General features: G+C 42.3%; 1 protein-coding gene across 5 annotated transcripts; it reads left to right on the top strand.

Annotated features, from left to right (window-relative positions):
* Positions 1-171: 171 nt before the first annotated feature.
* Positions 172-11859, top strand: snx16 (sorting nexin 16; the record flags this gene model as incomplete). 5 transcript variants are annotated; one of them, XM_083995874.1, is made up of 9 exons in its annotated part: positions 172-310; positions 1753-2266; positions 2723-2809; positions 3872-4020; positions 4527-4596; positions 5588-5724; positions 5965-6087; positions 7991-8035; positions 10649-11859. In XM_083995874.1, the coding sequence occupies exons 2-8, from the start codon at positions 1895-1897 to the stop codon at positions 8007-8009; spliced, it is 957 nt and encodes a 318-aa protein (XP_083852000.1). In that variant the 5' UTR covers positions 172-310; positions 1753-1894. The 5 variants fall into 5 exon arrangements, with proteins under 5 accessions (XP_083852000.1, XP_083852001.1, XP_083852002.1 ...); XM_083995875.1 differs by having other exon boundaries at positions 7994-8035; positions 10649-10776; XM_083995876.1 differs by having other exon boundaries at positions 7994-8030; positions 10649-10757.
* Between the last annotated feature and the right edge of the window lie 7339 nt (positions 11860-19198).

Raw genomic sequence — 19198 nt, 5'->3', positions numbered from 1 at the left:
GCATGGCATAGTAAACAGTGGGCCTATGTTATTGAAAGAAGATGAAAATAACAGTAACACGTGGTAAAGTGTAAGTTCAGATAAGGATAAACACAGGTTGGTCCAAGTTTCCGTGGCACTACTTTCTTTCTATGTCACGGCGCCCTCGCGTGGCCGTTTCTGAAGCTATGACCTGGACACAGGAGGAGAAGGAGAAGGAGGAGGAGGAGGTAGCACAGCGGATAAAAAGCCACTAGACAATCTCCCAGCGGGCTTTATGTGTAGAGTAAAACACGTTTTCTGAGGGGAAAAAGGATATTCACCTCCAACGGTAAGAGAAACCCATTGTCAACATGCGTTATCTTATCTTTAGTTGGTTCGCGGGCTCTTCGTAGCCTGCTAGCTAACGTGCACGTAACGTAACGTGATAGCTCGTGCCCCGGACAGAGGACACACCAACCGCCGTTCAAAATCCTGCCAGTTAACCGTTGACGTGTTTATAACCGACAGTGCACAGGAAAAAACCATAACAAAAGCCATTTTACGATGTATTAAGAAATTAAGCTCAATTCGGCTTACATATAAGATTATAATCAGCTTTTATTTCAACAAAACTTTAGTTAGTCTACTTAGTTTGCTGTGAAGACAGGGAGCAACTTCGACCAGGTATGTTTGTTTCCGTTGGAGCAAATACAGCGGTTTTTCACAGAAATTGTCGAACCTAATGCACAGTATTTACTAATTATCTTAATCCACAACTACCACAGTAGAGTACTAAATGTTGTCGGTACTATTTTAGGCCTAAATTTGGAAAGCAAGGAAACGTTAAACATCCTAACTACAATCACGCGTTTTGTGAATGGAGTTCTGTGATCAGCGCGTGTGGCGAACGAATCGTGGTCAAATCGGCTCCTAGCAACGCAGACAAAAAAAAAAGCTTCGTTTGCCAGTTTCCTTTAAAACCATGGAACTTTCAGGAAAAGGGAGAAACAGAATGGTGGCTGGGGAACAGCCGGCGTTCTGTTGTTGTTTGGTTTGCACCTCCGCTCTCAGGTGTTTCGTCAGAGGCACCAAAATAACCAAAGCAGCTGAGCAGTTACTGATGTGTCATCTCCTTGGATTTGTATTTACATTCTATGTTCTCTAGTGTTTTGTTTTGTTTTGTTTTGTTTTGTCCTTTGCCTTCATGTGACATTGTAATATTTGTCTTTCTGCGCATAAATGCTCCCATTAGTGTATTGTTTGTATTGTTTTATCTTCATTTCTAGTCATACACAGGCACATGGCTGGTTTTCTTTCAGCTCCACTGATGCTGAATTAGTTTAAACAGGTAGATCCAAGTCAAAGTGTGAACAGAAACTGGTTTCAGGCCTTGCTCTTTCATTTGTCCTCTTCCTGATGTCTCATAACCCAGCATCCATCTCGCAGGATTCATAGGAAAAAGTCAGACTTTGACTGTAGCAGGTGGAAAAACAAAATAACTGTTAAGATTACTATTTGACAAACTAATTGTCTACAGATGTTAACAGGGCTTTTATTCCAGCATAGATTTTTACACAAGATGTGCAAATCCATAAATTATGAATGACATTTGGCGCATGTCAATAATTCATCTGCCCTCACAGTCTGGTACCCTTATTTTAGTTTAATGTTTGCTGACAGATTGTGCTCTATTTGAGTTACTAATAGGGAATTCCTATTATTGCATAGTGCAATAGATGTTTAGGGATCAAAAGGAATATGTGAAGATTAATATTTATGTATTTTGCACAGGGTGTCAGCCCCCATAAGGTGACCACGATCACTGCTCCTCTCTATCGTGCAGCACCTCTGAAGCAACTCAAGGTCGGCGTCAGCGTGGAAAAGCCTTGTTGACATCTGCGGTGGCGGGGCAGGAGTTGCGCAGCTCAGGAAGATGGCATCACCGTTCGTGCCTGTCCCCGTGCCCATGGACAGAGGCTTGTCAGGTGGTGGTAGCGGCAAGCTCAGGCGGCCTCAGCGGGCCTCGTCACTCGGCAGCGTCTCCAGCAGCCTAGAGGACAGCGGAAGGGGATGCGGAGGATTGGGTTCCCAGCGACAGTCCCGCTGCACGGACAGAGGCAACCGCAGCCGGACGCCGCCGCCCCTACAGAGCCCCGTGGTACGGGCCAGGGTCAACGGGACTCTGGAAACGTCCGTGGAGTACTCCAGCTGCCCCCGCTCCATATCTGATCCTGCTGGCGAGGAGAGGCCCATCACCCCTACTGTGCTGGGGTATGAGGTCATGGAGGAGAGGGCCAAGTTCACGGTATGAGACGCATAAAATCAGCTTATGTGATATCATGGCAGTGGCATCATGGTGTGACATCTCTTATTAATGTCAGTTGGAAGCAAGTGAACCCGTCAATCACTCTTCACTGAGCTATAGTAGCAGGAAACACTCTAGCAAATGAAAGTGACATGCACACACTTGAGGACAGGCACAGGGCGCGATGCATATTGGAGATTAAATGCCACCCATGTCAACATTTACTCAGCACACAGACTTTTATAGAGAGCAACTCCAAACACTTGTCAAAATCATGGAGGAACAAGTTGCACAGAGACGCAAAATATGGAAGTCTAATAATATATTATAATGAAAAGAGAACTGAAATGCATTTATGCTGTTATTTACTTTCATATTTATTTCATGTCATTTCAAAACCCTCTATTGCGTGACTGTGTGTGTGTCTGTGTTGTCTTTTTCCCTGCTATACTGTAGGTTTACAAGCTCCTGGTCAAGAAGAATCCAGATGAGAGCTGGGTTGTTTTTAGAAGATACGCAGACTTCTCCCGCCTCAACGACAAGGTGTGTTCTCTAGACATAATCGTGTGGAAAGTATGCACAGTCCGAAAATAGAAAAACGGGATCTCGCTTTAGTTTTGTGATCGTTCATCCGTGTTTCTCGCATGTTTGATGCTGTTTTTTGACCATCGGCTCTTTGTTTTCAGCCGGCTTTGTTTTGTTTTTGACTGCTCTGTGGAAGTGATTACTGCCACCGCACAAAGAAGCCTACTGTTTCCCAAAATGCCCAACAGGCCGGCGCCAAGTAGGGTAACAGGTCTCGCATGGTTTCAGGAAGGACAGTGCGGTCACAGATAAGAGAAAGGGAAAGATATTCAGCCATGTGACCATACTGTACGAGTAGAAAGATGATTGTTAGACCAACCAGGACCTGTGCAAACTCCCTGAATCAATTAATGCAATGCAAAGAGTTTTAAAGCAGGTGGAACTTGTTGACATAGTAGTCGTAGAAAAGAGGAATGGAAATGAGAGATGGGAACACCCTGCATTCAACAGGGAGACAGAGGATATAGAGGCGGGCGTGGATATCCATTCCTCCGTTCATTCATTGCAGCAGCTGTGATGTTTGCGCTGCGCTGAACAGTCTCTTGCTCTAACCGTAGAAGCCTCACACTTTTAATTTAATAAACACTTCCAGGCACAGAAGCACACATATTTGTATCTTTAATTATATTAAGACACATTGTAATAAGCCTTTAAGTACAGTATGAGTTGTTGCTGCAAGGTGACACCCACAAACACACATGTACAGTAGCCAAACATTGTTTTTGTACAAGCTTGGACCTCACCCAGTTGGTGCTCATGGCTCAGGCTGCTGAGTGGGACAAGAGGTTGATATGTGCGTGTGTGTATGTGTGTGTGGTGTATGTACAACTTCCCTCGTGTTAGTTATTATTTCACTAAGCACATGAGGCGCATGAAGACTGTCCTCGACCTCTGAGGCATGTCAGCAGGCCGATAACCTCATAGTGTTGCTGAATCATATGCTTCTAGTGTCACTGCTGTGAACTGCATGTACTGTATATCATGTGATATGTTCTTATCCTTTGTGTGTGTCGGATGTAGCTGAAGGAGATGTTCCCAGGTTTCCGCCTCGCGCTGCCTCCTAAGCGCTGGTTTAAGGACAACTATGACACTGACTTCCTGGAGGACAGACAGCTGGGACTACAGGCCTTCTTACAAAACCTGGTTGCACATAAAGACATTGCCAATAGGTAGGTGACACGCTACTATGACGGACATAAAAAACAATAAAAGTATAAATAAATACAGATATAAATACTTACATGCGCAACTGATATGGAAAATATTATAGTAAATATTGGGCAACAGATTGAATTGAAGGGAACTGGACTTGTATTTGTCTAGGAAGACGTCTCGCCTCTTATCCAAGGGGCTTCATCAGTCCGCAACGCATCGGTCTGACTAGTCCTCACTAGTCTGACGAGGCGAAAGAGGTGAAACGTCTTCCTAGACAAATACAAGTCCAGTTGCCTTCGATTCAATTTGTTGCCCAGAGATAATGATGACCTGGATGAATCAGAATTTCCATTGATGTAGTAAATATTTTATATGGATTTAACTTAAATCTAGTCTGTGAGTGACAGAGGTAGACGACTTTGAGGTAGTGATTCTTGTTGTTTGTGTTATTGAACACACTTTCCTGTAACACAAACACACACACACACGCTGATATTACACTGTTCTTTGTCTTCGACAGTCTGGCAGTGAGAGAGTTTTTATGCCTGGACGACCCACCTGGACCCTTCGATAGTCTGGAGGAGAGCAGGGTGAGTGTGTGCTCAAACTCCTGAGGATATATGAGGTCATGTGTGTATCATTGTGCTCATATCCGCATCTGCTGTCTGTGTCTCTTAAGTAAGTAAGCCTTATTTCCATAGCACTTTTCACAGATACAATCACAAAATGCTTTACAATAAAGTGCAAAGATCGAGCTGAAAAATATGGGATTAAAAGATCACAATTAGATGTATTGATCTTTTATACCCACTGCCATCAGACTTCTTAATTCTTCTGCAAATGGTAGATGAGCTGACAGACAAATGAATTTCCCTTTGGGGATTAAAGCAGAAGTAAGCGTTATTTTTGTGTTAATATAAGTCTTAAATAGTTATATCTTCCGACAGCAATCACTTACATAGAGTGTTTGGACCGAAACACGGGTCTGTCAGTCCCTCTGCTCTGAGCCGAGGAGAAAACTTTTCTCGTATCCTACAATTTTTATCCAATGAGGAGAGAGAACGGCATAAAGGGGCGGTCCTCTCTGTGTGTGCAGCCAAGGGATGCGCGTGAATGTGGTGACGTAGGGACAAGGACTGTTATGGTGCGTTCAAGGCAGCCCGTAACTCGTGTTTTTCCGACCTGTGAAGTTGTACCAGTTCAATCTGGTGCGAGTTCACGGGTCGGAAGTTACGAGTGGCCGTTATAGTGACTTTCACAGGTAAAACAGGTCGGAAAAACACGAGTGGGTTGCCTGGAACGCTACAAAGTCGTAAGTCGTGACTTGAAGCTGTAATTTACGGTTTCAAAAGCCTGCCTGGAACGCAGCATTAGCCAAAACGACCGGATCGCTTACTTCTGCTTTAATAAAGTTAATCGTATTCGTATTGTGGTATTTGACTAAAAGCTGTGCCGATTTCTCTTGCCACACTCTAAAACCCTAAAGTCTGTTTTCTTGCGTTGCCTGTCACTGTGTTTACCCTGCAGCCTTTGTTTCCACTGTCCACAAACATCCTCTGTCTTTGTTTTTTCTCTCCCCAGGCGTTCTGTGAAACTCTGGAGGAGAGCAACTATCGTCTCCAGAAGGAGCTGCTAGAGAAACAGAGGGAAATCGCCTCTCTGAAGAGGAAGCTGGAGGACAGGGAGCAGGCCATCCAGCGGCTGGAGAAGCATATCAAGTCAGTGGACGACGTGTAAAATAAACACACGATCTGGGAATAAAGATAAACCGCACATCTGCTTCACACTTACTGTATGTAGCGCAGCACAGCCATAACAAATGACCATGACAACTGCCGTCAACACACACACACACACACACACACACAGAGGCCACGAGAGCTTAAGTAGCACATAATGTAGGAATTAAGTCTGTTATCTGAACCATGTGCATGTGTGCGTGTCTTCGTCCGTCCCAGTGGTGAGTGTGCGAGCCCGGAGTCTCCGTGTGGTCTGTCGGCTCAGGGCAGCGAGAGCAGCGCGGATGCAGATGTGGAGTCGTCCGCCGCGGAGGCCGACCAGGACATGCCTGACGACACCGGGTAACAAAACCACACACACAAACACAAACACCACAACGACTCACACTCACACAGCCTCATGTTTGATGAATAACGGTTCAGTCTTGGACCATCTCAGCTGAATGAAGTCAGCGTGGTATTTATTTATTTTCTTATTTGGTTTTCTCTAATGCTCCAAAGGAAGTCGCTCATGAGGTTGAGGGGCAAAGTTGAGCCGTTAACATGTAATGCTGCACATAAATCATCTTGAGGAGCAATCATGCAATAAGACCTTTGCCTCCTCCCGTCAGTTTAACGGTTTGTCTGCACAGGAGATGTTCCAGCCCTTTGCTGTCAGATGTGCAACAACTGCCACCTGAAACATTTTTATATCCTTAAAGAGGAGCTGTGCAGGATTTTTTTCCTTAATTAACCAGCTTCAGAGTGATTGTGATGGTTAAATCAATGACTTGTAACTTGTTCCAGGGAGAATGGAGGCTCTCTGCCTTCCACCTAGCGTCTCTTGGCTGAAAACCAACCTTGTATTAGATTGTGCTAGATTAGAGCCTCCGACCTGGTGTCCCAGCTCTCGTCTCTGCGACACAAACGCGCCCGTAACCCGTAATCTCTTGTTTATGACAGATAAGACATCGTATATGATATATAATGTTATGTACCGCTCTATTGATTTATTTTCTTGCCGGCTTCGTTGTAAACAAATGCACATGGCCGGGAGGAAGGTTAGAGAAACAGAGGGAAAAGCGACCGGACTTACATACAGTAGTTCCTCTTTAAAGTCCTTTGTGCACACGTAACCGAGTGACCACAGAGATTATTATTATTATGATGATGATTCAAGGAGTCAAATAGCAGCCGACTCATGCGGTGTGATATCATCAGTTCTTTTATATCATGACATCCCATATTCGTCACCCTTTACCGGTCGCTCTGAGGTTTTCAGAGTAAAGAAAAGAGGAGTTCTCTCTGTGTGAAGCTGCTCATAACGAAAAAAAATTCCCTTTCGCTGTTTCTCACTTAGCCTTGAGTGACGTAAACCCATCAACCGCTGAGAGCTGCTCACGCAAGTAACATCTCGCAGACGGCACCAACCTGGAAAAACCTGGAGGCGGCATCTTCCTAAAATAATCCTTACAGATGGGAAGCAGCATGAAAACGAGATCCTGGAGTCGACTCGCCATGAAATTGACTCTCTCTTTAGTGAACTTGATTGATTGATTGAGGGTTTCCTGCCTTCGGGCTTCAGCCTCTATCGCCTAATCACATTAGATCGGGCGTATTGATCTCAAACAGACTCATCATGAGTTAATGCACTTAAACGCCGAGCGCATGCAGTTCCTGTGTTCCTACCTACCTGTGATGGGAAACATGATGAAAAACATGCAAATGAACGATGATATCGCTGATTTTAAAGCCGTTTCTGTTCAAAACTGAGGTCATCGTCGTCGTCCGAGGTTGGTTTCTGGTATTAAGCAGCTGAGTCGCCCCCGTCGTAAGCTGCTTCTACAGTTTCCTCTGCAGAAGATTATGGATTTAGTCGATCCAACATCGCACGGATCATGGCTTCACATCTCGGCTTAAAATCAAAACACATAACTAATCACATCTCTTTTGATTCATCTGTTCTCACCAATTTTCCGCCTCATTTTTTTTTTCCTTTTCATTAATTCTCGACAACTTAAACAGCTTCTCTTCCCATGTAATTCCCAGTAACTGATCCTGTTACTTGATACAGGGGGGGAGCGATTATATTTCATATGCCCCAGGTTTCCTTTAATGATTGTGAGGCCCATACGAGACCACGTGGACTTGACCACACACACTTTTATCACCATTATTATCACTTTGATCCCAGTTAGACCTGCTACTTTGTTTTTTTTTTAATGTTTTCCCTTCTTGTGTTTTTTTTACACCTCATATTTCACAGCAGTGCTGCTCCACTCTGAGAAACAGATCCCCCATAACATGTGAGGTACTTCATATACCAGCTCAGCAGGCTCACCCTGTGACTTTTAATGATTTCCTTCTTCTAGTAACATGCATCCCGCTGTTAACGGCTGTACTATAATGGAGGTGTACTGTTTGTTTTTTGATATCAGGCTGCCCAAAGGATCGGTTTGGATCGTTTTCAAGTCCGTTGTTACCGCGGTACTCGCATCATATGTGCCGTGAAATGTCGCTATATTGTTGTGAGTGTTGCGATTAAATTGCACTTGTAGAAAATAATCCAAACCTCTCTTTTGAGCGCCTGTGTTCAGATGATGATGTTGCATCAGTGTGGGGGTGAGTTCACTTTCAGTGCGCGAATAATTCAGAGAGCTCGACATGCTGCGACTTCAGAAAACACATGGGCTGCAAAATCCGAAAACATCTTGATTCATTTTTTTACAAAACAAAGTGTTTCCACCGGGCACAAGCTATCGACACACACTGATTTTAAAAATGTGTGCGACCACAGACATGAGGACAGTTTCAACTCCAAATCCAATCCCCCCAAAAAATCGTCCAGTTGTGTTGGCAGCCCGAGGCGAAAATAACTCAAGAAGTGATGAACTTGTTTAGTGTCCCTCTGGAAACATTTGAGGTTGAGTTTGTTTAATTGCACACGCTGGGATTCTTTGCAGAGCAGGCGTTGTCAAAATTGATGAAGTTGTTTTCCGAACCTGCAGCAGGTTCATGTGTTTGAAGGGTTTTTTTTTTTACTCCAAAGTTGCAGCAAGTTGAGGCCTCGGGGCCACCGTAGTTTAAACCAAAGTGGCCTTGTAACCCCTTAGACTTTTTTTGTTATTTACGAGAGAAGAGTTAAAAGGCCACAGAATAAATCCCAAGTCGATAGATAGGTGTCACCACAGTCGTCCAAATAACAGGCGAGTTAAATAATATTGTTTACACTTTTTTTCACCCGTGTGACCTGAAAATAATTTGTCCCCAACTAAACTGTGTGTTGTTGTGTTTTCTTCGTGCTGCAGAGTTCGGTGTCTGTGTCTCTTCTGTCTGTGCCACACTGCATCTTCTCTGACTAACACGTCGTCTCTCAGCGCCTTTTCCTTCACAAGTCGGTGTGTGTTCACTTCACTCAGCGAGCGCTTTATTAGGAACACCAATACTATATAACAACTGTGTTGGTGTACGGGTGTTCCTAATAAAGTGTTCAGTGAGTGCACGTGAGCATTGTTGGAATTCAGGTTTTCTTTTTTCCTCTCCCAATCTGCTGTCTTGAAAAAAAAATCTAAATATTCAGGTGCATCTCAATAAATTAGTATATCATGGAAAAGTGTATTTATGTCAGTGATTCAATTCAAAAAGTGTAACATTATATAGATACATTACAAACATTTCATCGTCTTTATTTGATTTCTGTAATAATTATGGCTTCACATATACAGTAATGAAGACCTAAAATTCAGTATCTCAAAAAAATTGATATGGAAATATATGTCCAGTCCATCTATATGCACTCAATACTTGGTTGGGGCTCTTTGACTTGAACTACTGGAAATGGGCTTTTCCATGATATTCTAATTTATTGAAATGCACTTGTATGTGAAATATAATCTGTTTAAATCAACTCCATAGTTTCTTATCCTGCAGTTTAGAGTGATCAGCTTCTCTAATCAGCTTATCATAAATTGTGTGTATTGCTGCTACTGTATATTTGGGGAGTTTTTGGCCGGATGGGAGCGTTAAAAAGAGGAAACCTGTGTTCCTGTTGTGTTCTCAGCTCGTACCTTGCTGGTGTTGTGGCGTTAATAACCCGTCCTCTCTGCCTTTTTCTCTACATGGAAAGCACGTTTCTTCTCGGATTCTCTCGGTCTGTGTCTGTTTCTCTGTGTGAGGTGTGTTTGTGTGAGGTGTTGGGCTGTGATGAGTTTTAAAGGGATAGTTCAACATTTTGGCAACTTGGCCTGTTGGCTATAATCTCTATAGTCACAACAGTAGGTTCGTTACCTTTAATTATCGGTGCATGCTATTTTTAGAATGGCGGAGCAGAGCCGTGAGCTGCTCAGAGCTACGCTACGGAGGCTCATGGGATTTCTTGGTTTTCCTCATCAAACTCATCAAATACACAATCCAGCAACTCCAAAACGCTCTGGTGGACAAGATGTGACCTGCACATTCACCACGCTATGAGATAATAACAGAACATTAAGGGACGGAGTGGTTTTCGAGGGAAATGCAGGGACTGCTTGCCGAAAAACATCAGCAGTATTGCATGAATTCACCTAGAAAACAACTCTCTCTGTCTCGTAACGTTCTGTTATTATCTCATAGCGTGGTGAATGTGCAGGTCACAACTTGTCCACCAGAGTGTTTTGGAGTTGTTGGATTGTGTATTTGATGAGTTTGATGAAGGAAACCAAGAAATCCCATTAGCCTCCGTAGTGTAGCTCTGAGCAGCTTGCGGCTCTTCTCCGCCGTTCTAAAAAATATCTTGCACTGACAATTAAAGGTAACGAACCTACTGCTAAAACTATAGGGAATATGGCAGTTTGCCAAAATGTTGAACTACCCTTTTAAGAGTCAGACGTTATAGTTGACCCTGTTCCTGTTCTTCAACATCTCTCTCTCTCTCTCTTTCTCCCAGCGGTAAATGTGAGGTCCAGGTGGTTCGATCCTCCGCCTGCTGGTGCGGCCCGTCGCTCGGCACCTCGCCTCCGGTCATCCAGGTCACGCAGCTTTTCCACCAGAAGCCGAAAAACTAACGATGACCAAACCACTGTCCTCCTTCCACCTCTCTCTCCTCCTCCTTTATGTCAGAGCACCTATGAAACACTCATCCTGGGTTTTTTCTGCCCTCTCTCTGACCTTGCTACTCCCACCTCACTTGACATCAACTCCTCCCCCCCTTCTCGCTCTCCACCTTCCAGATTGTAACCGCTGTTTCACCTATCATTTGGCTCTGACGCAGCGTCTCCCTCGTGATCTGTGCACTGGGTGAAAAGGGAAAAAAGCTTTTTTTATACAGAAACAACCTGGTTTCACTTATATATTTAACCCGTGGAATATTTTATCCAATCCCCCCCCACACACACACACACAGAAGACGTCAATCTGAACTCCTTGTGCAAGAATTATGCCGGCATGCAACTGTGTGTGTGGGTTTAAACTCCTCCAAACCTCAAGACTAGGTTGATTCTTTCATTATTAACTATGTGGATTTATTTCTCCACCCGTGGCTGCCGGGACCGGATCGACCGGGTCCTTCAGTCACAGAGCCAAAGTTTGGCTTCTTGACCAAAACAGTAAGAACTTTAACTTCACGCGCCGATGGTTTTTCACGACTTCCACAATTGTGACAATCCACAGAAAAGCATCGATTCAATTCATCCGTTTTCTGCAGACGTGCATTTAATTAATGCCTTACAGCTCCCGAGTGGTGACAGAAGAAGACTGTTGTCTCTTAACTGGAGAAACAACGCCCCCGTGTGGCCACAGCAGGAAGAAAAATACCTGGAGAAAAGAGAAAGTAAATGTCTCAGGATGATTATTTGGTATCCAGGTCGGATTGCTCGATCATGTGCTTTTTTTTCTTTTCTTTTCTTTTTTTGCAGGTGCATTCATTCATGTCACTGTGTTGTAGACAGACCACCTGTGTGTTTACTTCCTGTCGGTTTTCCTACATTCCCTCGTAGTTTTAGTGCCATGCGTCGTGTGTCCTGCAAGAAGCAATAACATCTGAAACACAGAGACAGAGAGAGAGATGAGGAAACGAGGCCTGTCATTGCTTTTAGAGGAATGTAATCCAGCGTGCACTAATCATTGCAACATCACTTACACACCTACACTTCACACACACACACACACACACACACACACACACACACACACACACACACACATATACTATATATATCCTGCTTCCAGGCACTAATTGTGCCGTTTTAAGTTAAGTACATACATGTTTTCAATACTAAACCTCTTCTGGCACCTGGCCTGTTAAATGGAGAGTCGACTGGGCCTGGGCTTGTATCAGATTCCTCAGGGTCTATAGTGACATGCGTATGATTAAAGGATTAGTTCACGCTATATACAGTACAAAATATTCTCTACGAGGGGTACTTTGTACAGTACGTGCAGAGCGCCGGATTCATGTGCTCAAGGATTTCAATATATCCACCTCTCTAAGACTTCTGCTGCCTTTATCTTGGTACAATTTGTACAATTTGCGTGAACGGGGAAAAACTCATCAGCATCTTGTTCCCGTTAGTAATGATCATCCACAGACCTAATCAATGTTGTTTTGCACTGGAACTATCATTGAAGAAATGGTTCCAGTTCAATGAATAACCATGGGACATTCACTGTGTCGGGGCTGGAGGCAAAATATTGTCAGAAAATCACTGAAATTACAGTAAAACTTTAAAAAAAAAAGAAGAAAGAAAAGGATGCCCTAAAGAAATCAATGTATATTTTTAAGACGAACCCTCTGTTATTCCAAAAACCCTATAAGTTACAATCTGAGAGCCCAGCGAGCCACGACTGTGAACCCAGAGGAGGAGGTGTCGATTCATTTTAACAACAAAAGCCTTGGATTTCAGAAATCGAGACTTATACGGCAATTTATAATGCAGCAAAACAAAAAACAAAAAAAACTGTGTGACGCATGTGACTGATGTTGAGCCTCGTTGGCGCTTCATCAGCACGAAGACTGTTGTTTCCAGGCCTTCTTCACATCATCATCCCCTTTAAAAGCCATACTCTTAAACCCAAATAACACTTAAGGAGCAAAAAGGTTCTCACATGTGGTAGCGTGTGTGTGACGACCGACCAGCTGTTTTTATGTTTGTCTGTTTGTTTTCCCACCAGTCTTTGATGATGTGTCAGAACCACAGCTGATGTTGAATTATCTCTAAAACTAGGCCCCTGGAAGAAAAAAAGAAAAAAAAAAAAACAAGAAAGAGGCCATGTGATGCACTTTATGGATGAATGGTAATGCATGTTTGCTAAGGATATCGTTTTTACATGTCTTTTTTTTGTGTGTTTTGGAAAAGAAACGTGCCTTTTCATGCACTCACACTGTTTTCATTCCCCAACTGGAGCTAATTTGTCCACATGTGATTAATGTATATGGAGTTTTTTTTGTTCTGTAAATTCCCTTCACTCATTCAAAGTGCCTTGAATATTTTCACTTTACTTTTTTTTGGGATGTTTTTGAATAGCTTTATAGATTTTGCGTAGGACATAAAACATTTACACCACTTTCCTCTGATGGAAATGATGTTTTAAAACGACACTCATCATTGCTTGGGGGATAAGAACCGAATGACATGTTTTTGTAATGTTTCATAAATTAAAATGGGAGTCTTTTAGTTCACATACACGCACATAGTTGCACTATAAAAGATTTATACAAGTAACATTTGGTATCACTATTATTATTATTAATGCCCTGGATTTAAAGGGATAATTCACTGCAAAATCTGATCAGAGATGAATAATGTAAATACTGTAACACGTGCTATCGCAGAGACGTTTATCGGAAATATTTAATTCACATGCAATTAAAGCTGGAATGGTATAACAAGGACGTGTATGTCTCTTTGATGTTCGAAGGTGAGGTCACTGTCAAGGTGGTCCCTCCCTTAGCATCCAACTTTAAAAATATAATCAACTCTGACCTCCAAAATATCCTGCTTCCCCCTCTAAGGTATGTTTACAAGCGGCACATGTTCCCCACACGTTTAATCCACTGCACTTGTGCATTCTTCCCTCGCCTCACCATCAGTGTATGTTGGTGTTGGTTTCCCCCAACGACGGCTTGAATCAAAGATGTGTGCTCGGAGCATTTGGGGAGACCGGGGATGGTTCTAATGGTTTTAACACTTCTGTCTGTGTTTTGGAGCTCTTTTAAGCCAGCACGTTCAAAATGTGATACAAACTAGTTGCATGTGTCTGCTATTAAATGGCAAAGCTGTTATCTCTGCAACACAAAGGGGAAAATGTGTTGTTTAGTCTCAAACACAAGGAGTGAAATGTTACAATTCACCCCATGGTCTGGGTTAACAACAAACTCTGGGGTGAAATGTAACATTGTAAAATACACCAAGGGTGAGATGCAACATTATTAAACAAGTATTGTGACAAAAACTTGATACTGAAAGCTTTTTATTCAACGTTTTAATTACTTTTTAACACAATTGGAGTGTCGGTGTGGGTGTGCATGTCTCATGTTTACACGAAATGAGACTTGATGCAGTCGAGTACTTGGATGCATGTGATGGAGCATTTCCCTGCATAACAATCATGGTGTTCTTGAATGCAACTTTTTCCTGTACCACTGCTTGAAGAAAGCTACGGAGTTGGTTTTAAGTCCATCTTCAACCCCGAGAAGGTCCAACTATACCTCATTTTTAATAATAGCATAGCACCCCACCTCCACCTCGCTGGCTTCTTCTTTCTTTCATCCTTCCTTGCCATGTCTCTGAGCACTGAACACCTTGTACTTCTGGACACTCAGCTCTGGATAATGGGTTCCTGGTAGCTACACGTTTAATTATTTTCAAGTCTCTAGCTGTTATTTGCATCTCTTTTATCTCCACACATTTCTTGCGACCCTTTTGATTATTGTATGTGCAACAAAACATTTGACTTTTCGGCGATCACAACAAAATAATTTAGCTACTTTTGAGAGTGCTGCATCTATCTGAAAGGCATTTTACAATTTTTTGACTTTTCAGAGTCTGTTAAATCTCTTTTTGGTGGTAGGTGAAGTAATTATGCACACCTTAAAGGGATAGTTCAACATTTTCACAGGTCACAACTTGTCCACGAAAGCGTTTTGGAGCTGTTGGATTGTGTATTTGATGAGTTTGATAAGGGAAACCAAGAAATCCCATCCCATAGCCTTCGTAGCGTAGCTCTGAGCAGCTCGCGGCTCTGCTCCACCGTTCTAAAAATAGCTTGCACCGACAATTAAAGGTAACGAACCTACTCCTAAAACTATAGCCAAAATGTTACACTATCCCTTTAAATTACAAAATTAAAAACAAAAACCAAGAGTTTCACCCATTAACACATAGTTAAACATGATGCTAACAAAGAGGGAGGTCACAAGGGGTTCGATCCCCTTTCACATCATCAGCATGTTCAGAGTCGTCGGGCCTCTTTACATTTCTTATGTCCACCGCTAATACTGCTCGGACAAAATGTTCAGTGTGTTGACCCACATTCAGCTTCCACCAATAACAACAGCTGGGCTCAGTCTTTACGTACAGGACCAGTGGTTAACTTTTATTATTACTATTTATATATATTATTATGTTACTGTACATTACAGATTCTGGGAGTTTAGGCGTGGTGGCCCCTGTTCATCGCTGCATGATGGCGCCACTCGTTTAGGTCAGCTGAGATGGGAATTTGAGGTTCTAGCATTTACAAGGCTGCATGGCCCCACTGTAGCAGCCAAAAATACAACTTTTACCGTGAAGCAGTTTTATTAGAGGAGGGGGCCGATGTCGTGCATGCTGTGTGGACAGTAAACACTACAGTATCGTCTCTGATTTTACAGTCACCAACCAGCTCAGCACGAAGAGGAAGGATCAACAAAGTATAGAAGCAGCCATGTTGAAAACTTCTCACCTTCTTGGTTTCTTATATACAGTATAAGATGGTGAAAGTTATATATATACAGTATATATGGTTATTTTCTAATGCAGACTCATATTAAATCACTTATATGGGACTTTTTTCCTCAGATATAGAATCGGAGAGGTTTATTTTTCATCCCTCCCTCCATATTTTTACTTGAATTTGGCATATTCAACATTTTGATGATTCCCAGATGTTTATTGTCAGATTCTAACCTTTGTCTGTTTAACAAATTAACAATGTCTTTGAAAAATTTAGGGCACATCTGTTTTAAACAATGATGAGAAATTGTAGGACACTATTTTTTTATATGCAAGTTGAAGTGATGATTGAGTTACTTGAAGAAATAAAAAAAGACGAGGTGAGGACATCAAGATGATTAAAATTCCCAATGATAACATCATTCAGATGTGAATAGAAAATGTGAAATACCTTCTTTATTGGTAAATGAATAAGACTCACACAGGAAAACATTATTAACCTGATGTTCATATTTCCATTTGTTGAATATCACCATTATCATTAATCATTATTGCAAATGTTTGTTTTTGCCGACAGAATCCTTCACATTGATTCACCACATGTCTCTGTAACTCTAACAACCTCCCACACATCTGGTCTCCATGAAGGCCACAGCTTTTAATCAAAAATAATTTCCAGCTTCCACCTTTAATTTGTCACCTTTATGTTAATAAACTCTACTCTTTCTTGAACCACCTTTGACCACTCTATAGCTATACGCTTTATACGAGGAAATCACATAGCACCATTGAGGCTATATGATTTATTGTAAACCCTTAAGCAAAAACACACTCTTTAAACCACCAGAAACCACATTTACACTGCTGATGTTGGCTCGTTTCTTGACATTGCACAGAAACTGTAGCTCTGTAATATATTTCCAGCCTAAATCTGTCAAAATAAAATAATGTTACCAGAAAAATCTACATTTCATACTGGATCTCCTCAGGGCCTTCTCTGTACAGTGAGGGGGATTCCCGCTGGTTAGGAAAAACAGAGCTACCACTTCTCCCCCATGGGTCATTTTCATAGTGAGTATATTCTCCTCTAGCAGGTGGGATCAGGAATATTATTCTTAAACATTTGGGAGTGGGCTCAGTGGTTCACTCTGATACAAGAAGACCCAATTCACACTGTCTCGTGGCTGTGCGGTGAACGTACAGGTATTTTCCACTGTGCACAATGTTCCCTCTCATTAGACACCACACATCCCCGCAAGCAAGGGTTGCGGAGAATACTCCATTAAATCCTTCATTAACTGCGGCAGCACACATGTTATGTCTATGGGTGGAAATGTCACTGTGGTCTAGTTTTATGTGGGACAAACAAAACAAAACAAAAAAAAGAGCTTTAAAGGCAAATAACGGACACAGAGCACGGATTATGCTGTTGGGTAACATTACACCCCAGCTAACCACAGTTCTGGGAAAAAGAAGTAACCTCAGCATCTCTACTGTTCCCCCGAGAGGTTTATTGGATTCGCTTTTAACGCAATAGAGCCCTTTGGCTGGATTTGTCATATTTCCATTAATTTGTCTCACTTGACAGTTGTTTGTTCTTGTGTCTTTGTAAAAAACCAAGTGAGGTCTGTGTTCTTTTGTTCCAGTTTGTTCTCGACATGGTGTTAGGCGTGTGGCTGTTGGACACGGACGATGCCAACTCCCTTGGATTCATTATAGTCAGCAGGATTGAAAACACGTTCAGCCAGTTAGAGTATGGCAATTTCATCCTTCGTATGGGTTTCATATAATTGTCCTGTGTCCACTTTGGCTCGCGTGAAGAAGTAACTGTTGAAAACACAAGTCTGTTTGCAGAATTAACCGCTGTGATTGATTGGCTGTAGCGGTCTGCAGTGGTCGTCCTGCAGTCTGGGTGCTGAAAGGCACTGGCAGCTCCCTCAGAGTGAGAAACACCCGATTCAAGTTATTTCTTTCATTTGTTTTGGAAGATGTGTAGAAGCCCCTGTTTTTTACCCTGTTTATACAGCACTAAAGAATTATGGTAAACCTTAACACGTCCATATTTTTTGGTGAACTCTGCACTCGACAAATGGAGAACGTGAAAGTGAACACCACTTGGGTTTTACGATGTCACGCTTTTATGAGTGCATGCCGCATACGCATCTACTTCTGCAGAAGCCAGTTTATTTGAGCAGCAGGTTTATGAACAAGTGAAGACTCAAACAGAAAAAAACATGTTTTTATGCAAACTGTGCCACCAGTTATCTTCATATACACTGCTACACCTTAATCGCATCTCATCCCAATCAGCATTTATGTCTGTCATTTTGTATTTTGATGCTGATGCACATATAAAATATTACGCTCTTATACCAGAACAAGACATTTTGGTGATGGAGTGACGTTACTCTAGTTCTTTTAAAGGAGATTTTATAACTTGTTTACCCTGTGACAGCACAACTGTTCATTTTTTCTTGAAGGGAGGTATTTTTACATCCTATTTTGGTTTACAACTGCTCAAATAGCTGCAACCTTCACTGAGAAATGTGTCAGAAGATGATATGAGTATGTGTTGGCACAGCCATCACAAAGAGCTGGAATACCAGGTTCACATATTAAGAGAGACGACACCGCCTTGAGTTTGTTTGACTGGCGAGAACTCGGCATGAGCAAGCCATTTAACAGCCATTTATTTAAAGATGTGCTTTGCTAACACATCTGCTGCCACATGTCAGCGATTGAGTGATATATAATACATATTTTTCCATCGCTGAGGGTAGATCGAACAAAATGGTATTTGATGTCCACATGTTTACTCTGACTTTCTATCTCTGACGTGATACTGGGTTTTTTGACAAGGCAATAGCCCCCTGATTGTCCTTGTCACTGGTGCATATTCACAATCACTGTCCATCCCATTTAGCAACTGTGCCAAATACATGCTTTATACCACAATACTTTTCCTGTCACTTTGGTCTGCTGTCCAGTCAGCATCACTATATGCCAAGTTTGAGATTTACATCACTTCTTTTGTAACAGAATTCCTGATTTACAGTTCCCTTCAAATATCTCAACACATGTTTTGCTGTTACCCAGTGTTGTTCTTTTGGTTCAGACAGGTATTGTGATATTTTCCCGACAACCCAAAGTTTCACTTAGACAATCTTGAAGCGTTCTGTTCCAGTTTTGTCCCGACTGCTTCAGACCATACAATGACCTATTAAATTTACAGACTATTTTCTCATCCGTCTCTGCTTTAACTTCAAAACCTTAAGCTTGTTCCATATACTGTAGGCTACACTTCACAATCAATAGGGGCAATGCAGGTATGCAGTTTTACAGTAACATCCACCTGGTGCAGTTAAGCCATGCTGCAGCTTTAAGTTCCTGTCTGATTGGTTTCACTACATCAGTTTTCGGAAAAGTGGTTTCACCCCTCGGGATGTGCTCACTCCTAATCCTGATCCGTCTGAGTCTGACACTCATTCACACATTTGCTGACGAACTTTACCAACCTGTTTTTGAGTATTCTCCCTGTTCCTGGGTAAAAGACTAGATATGCAGGA

The sequence above is a fragment of the Trachurus trachurus genome (genome assembly GCF_905171665.1).
Source record: "Trachurus trachurus genome assembly, chromosome: 20".
NCBI lineage: Eukaryota > Metazoa > Chordata > Actinopteri > Carangiformes > Carangidae > Trachurus > Trachurus trachurus.
This window is presented reverse-complemented; position numbering and strand designations above follow the sequence as displayed.